General features: G+C 35.8%; 1 protein-coding gene across 1 annotated transcript in view; it reads left to right on the top strand.

Annotated features, from left to right (window-relative positions):
* Positions 1 to 2,137: 2,137 nt before the first annotated feature.
* LOC122089986 (UDP-D-apiose/UDP-D-xylose synthase 2) overlaps positions 2,138 to 4,872 on the top strand; it is a 4,790-nt gene continuing 2,055 nt past the window's right edge. The window contains exons 1-3 of the mRNA XM_042659788.1: positions 2,138 to 2,571; positions 2,747 to 2,839; positions 2,962 to 3,069. Of these exons, the coding sequence (XP_042515722.1) occupies positions 2,299 to 2,571; positions 2,747 to 2,839; positions 2,962 to 3,069 (474 nt within the window). The 5' untranslated portion in view covers positions 2,138 to 2,298. The remainder of the gene's footprint in view (positions 2,572 to 2,746; positions 2,840 to 2,961; positions 3,070 to 4,872) is intronic.

Here is a 4,872-nt window from a genome sequence, read left to right as displayed (position 1 = left end):
TTTAAATAACCATAATCTTATATAATTTATTTTATTTATTAAAGATTTGCGTCACATATTTCAGAGTCTTCCACCTACGTAAAAAAAAATTTAGGATATGCACGTTCAAAGTCTGTTTAGACTTAATTAGGTATGTAACCTGGTTAAAGCCTGTTAACTAAAGCCCGAGTAAATCTCGACACTGATTGATCCAATAATAAACCATACCATCCTCTCCAAAGGTAGGCTCGTTTACTAAAATAGATGTTCACAGTGCAAGACTTTCAAGTGGTTAAAACTGACTAGGCCTGACCGATTGACACCCCTAAACACGATCATTTCACTCCAACTTGATTCACTTTCCTCTTGTTTAAATATCTCTATATGTTGTTTTACTTATGAGATTAATTGAGGGAAAGAATCATTTCCCTTCATATATGCAATTCTTACATTATTGGAAGGTGAACTAATATCAAATCTTCTAAGCCCGAGACTGAGAAAAAAAAAACAGAAGATCAAATCGCATGCCATATTTTCTTTTTTCTAGAACCACGCACCATAAAATTCAATAAATGTGATTTAGTTTAGTTATTATATTAAATCATGTTTATTTTTTCTTTATTAGATTTTTAATGTGTTTCCTTTAGCCCCTAAAAATTTGATTTCTAAATTTGAAAGTTCAAAATTCAAATTACATGATAAGAAGAAGAAATAACGGTTAAAAAAATTGTATCCAAATTCTCAGTAGAATTTACTCATTATAAAGATATGAAACCATTAACCATTTTGTTTAAATAGAAAAATTATTCCCAACAAAGTGTAATAGATAATGAGAATTAATGAGGACACAGACCAGTCACAATATCACTATCACCCCCATTTTTTTTTTCGAAGGTTTAAGAAAATTATTGAAATCCTCTTTATATATATGACTTGAGAATTCCATTGATCCACTAATAAAGGAGAGAGTCATCCAAACTATCATATATGAATTAGATATAGCTTTTCAAACTATGGAATTAGGTATAGCCTTTCAAACTAAGGAATTGACAAAAAAATTTAATTCACTAGTGATTGAATGAACCCTTTTATAGCAAAAGGTTTTGAATATAAAGTAAAGTGAAATTTAATTATCAAATATTGAATAATTTAAAATTAACTATGTTCATATGGTCACACCAACTCACATAGTTACAAAATTTTATTTTTCAAGTTCGATAATGTCACTCTTCAGTCTCCTTAAATTTCTTAGCAACCAAATAGAGCAAATTGATGGAGCGAGTGAATTTGTTTTTTCTTTCTATTGTAACCATGAAACCACGGCTGGACCCATCCGGGCAGATGTCAAACCGGTGACAAACATTTTAACACGTGAAACAGTTTAGATTAAAAGTGGTAAAGACACTTGTCCCATAAACGTGATGTGATTGTCTCCTCATGCATCCCACGTGCATGTGTACAAATTTTACATCACAGGTGATAGGACATCTTCCGTTCCTCCCATTAGATTTTATTTTATTTTTGATAATATATCATTAGATTTTCTGTTACACTGGGAGTTGAAACATTCTTCAACCAAAAAAAAAATAAAAAATGGAAACATTCTCCAACCGGTCGAACCGCCGGGTTATAGAATCAGATATGAGTGGTGACTCGATTTCACCGACCCGTGGTGCTTCATATCGAATATAATTATAATATAATAATCGGAGTCTCGACTCTTAACTCCTGACCCTTGACTCCTGACTCACGCTAAACGCGGGATTTATTAGATCACAAATCTCCTTACTAAGTATGAAAAAAAGGAATTAAGGGCGTCGGTGAATCGGTGGTGATCTTACAAACGCGTCAGGCAGTTTCCTGCGTCTTTCACTCTCTCTCTTATCGTACAATTACGAAAAAGCTCATTATCAAATCCTTCAAACGTTATCCACTCTAAGTGGCAATTAATGTTAATAAATAAATTATAGGGGGTAAGTAGACAGTAGAAAGACCCACGTGAGGACGAGTGACGTACAGCTCATACACTTGGAGCGACTCACATGCACATATGGTGTGGAAATGGAAATAATGGAAGTGTGGGGTCACTGGCTGAAGACACTTAATACCGAGGCCACCTCACTCCACGTAACCGACTTCCCCTCTCTCTTCTTTAAATAGCCACACCTTCTTCTTTCATCCCTATGTCTTGTTTTTCTCCGGCGAACTTGATACCTTTCCCTTTCTCTCTTTTTCGTTATCGTTTTCTACTTCGCCTGTCCTTTGTTTTCTTCTTCGAGGACGGTTTAATTGGGGAGAGTGATACTGAGAGATCTCAGAATGGCTGCAATGGCGACAGTGGATCTCGATGGAAATCCTATTCAGCCAATGACTATTTGCATGATAGGCGCCGGAGGTTTCATCGGCTCTCACCTCTGTGAGAAATTGATGTCAGAGACACCTCATAAGGTCTTAGCTGTTGATGTTTACAGCGATAAAATCAAGCATCTCTTGGAACCTGCAACTTTGCCTTGGGCCGATCGGATCCAGTTCCACCGGATCAATATCAAGCATGATTCTAGGCTTGAGGGACTCATCAAGATGGCAGATCTGGTTTGTTAATGTTCTCCATTTTGTTCTTTCTTTCACACAGTCTTGATTTCTTCCGCATTTTGCTTGTTGAAATATTTTGGATTACAAATAGATCTTCTGCTCCGTTTACCCTACCTCTCCTCCGCATATACTTGGTATGAATTTCTTGTACTTAATGCGCTGTCTTGCACTGTAGACGATTAATCTAGCGGCGATTTGTACTCCGGCGGACTACAATACTCGTCCTCTTGACACAATCTACAGCAATTTCATCGATGCGCTACCTATTGTAAGTGTTGGGATTTCTTTGAATGATATTTGTCAGTTTCTTGTAATATCCTTTTATTCTTTCCGCCATTATTTTTTCTTGAGCAACTAAGTGACGTCGATGGATTTGAATTGATTGTTCAGGTGAAGTATTGCTCGGAAAACAACAAACGCCTCATTCACTTTTCTACTTGTGAAGTGTACGGGAAAACGATTGGGAGCTTCCTTCCTAAGGATCACCCTTTGCGTCAAGTAATCTTCTTTTGCTTTTGTCATCTTCCCTTCTTGTTGGTATTTCATTTCTAGAAATCAGATCTATGTTCTTTTGATAGCTAATTCTAGCTTACAGTGGATTTATGTGGTCTTGAGGTCTTTTATCTCCTTTCACATCAGAAATTGTTCGTACATCAATTTAGGTTATGTTCTTCGGGTTCAGATTTTAGGTTGTAGTTAGTAGTTGTGACGTGAATTTTTTTTCTCTATATTTTAATAAATCAGCCAGAACATTGGACATTGTGGCGCTCATTTGCCTTTGCCAATGTTTATTTCATCGTTCATCTCTTAAAAATTATGCTGGAGCGTTTTTCTCAAGTAGATAATATGTGGTTCACTGAACTTTTAGATCTAACAACATGTCGTGATTCTGCCACTACTTCCATTTCTGTTATATGTTCTTTTTTCTTATGTGGAATGATTATGTCTATACCCCTTTGTTTTGAGCGTTATGGTGCATTACTACTGTTGATTAACTTAATTGATTTTGATTGCACAATGGAAGTACTTTTGCATCACCAGCAATGAAGGAGTTGCCTTGAATGATGGGTGAGACGTGACATAATTTTTTTGGAGAGCTGTATTTGAACTTTAACTGGTTTTTTGCAAGTAAGGGTTTGATTATATTAGAAAATGAAATAATACTATATCAGGGGAGTGAAAACAATTAAGCCTCATGCATGGGAAGAAATGCTTTGACACTGCTAACACTGTTATACAGCCTCATTTATGATCGAATTTTTAAGGCTAGCTTTGAGGTTGAAACTTGTAATTCTAGCCATGTGAATATCATGTGATCATTTGGTTGCAAAATTTTGACCGCGTGTAAATGGTGGTGGAGGTGAAAGACTGGTCAATTTGTGATTGGAGGGAAACATTACCCTCAAAGACCCAGCAGTTAATCCATTAATATTTTATGAGGTTTAAAGCTTATTACAAGAAAGACGTTTATCATTTTTTATTTTAACCTCATTCATGATGTGGAAAGCATCTTCATATCTAGGAAGTGGTCTTTTCCCTAATAAAAAGATTCTTACAGTAATAGGCAGAAAAGCATCAGTGTTTTTTTTTTTAGGTGTTCTGGATTCGTGTGGAACCCATGGAGAGCCCAGAGTGCCTTCATGCGAACAATGAAGGATAATACGTATAATAGAACTGCGAGGTGAAACAATAGTAGATCAGTAATAATCACAATTATCCCTCAATCATGAGGCATGAGTGATGTGCCTTATGTTTGTCTTTTGCATTGAGATGGGCTTTGTTGCTTAAGGTTGTCTTCTAAGCATTTTCCTGTAATGCTTTTGACATGAAACAACTATTCAATTTGGGTTTTCTATGTATAGGTATTGATAATAACTGTAGGAATGCCACCATGTTACGTGTTCTTGATTCAGTGTTAGATCAGTAATAATCACAATTATCCCTCATTAATCGGGTGGCATGAGTGATGTGCCTCAATGTTTTCCTTTTGCATGAGATAGGCTATGTTGCTTGAGGTTGTGCTTCTATGCATTTAATTTGTTGTTGTAATGGTGAATACTAGTGTCATAGTATGGCTCAGTGTCAGAGGATTTTTAAGTTTTGAGTTGCATTTCATCAAGATAATCCAACAGGCCTATGGAATAAGGATTTTGATGATGTATTCTATTAAGTCCATCTAATTCAGGGCATATCCTTGGTGATGTTTCCCCACTACACACCAATTTTCATTTTCCTTCTTGTATCATTGACGTTGGTTCAGGGGCACTTTGCTATTGAGATAATGATTTTTTTTTTTTTTTT

Source organism: Macadamia integrifolia, chromosome 9 (assembly GCF_013358625.1).
Source record: "Macadamia integrifolia cultivar HAES 741 chromosome 9, SCU_Mint_v3, whole genome shotgun sequence".
Classification (NCBI taxonomy): domain Eukaryota; kingdom Viridiplantae; phylum Streptophyta; class Magnoliopsida; order Proteales; family Proteaceae; genus Macadamia; species Macadamia integrifolia.
This window is presented reverse-complemented; position numbering and strand designations above follow the sequence as displayed.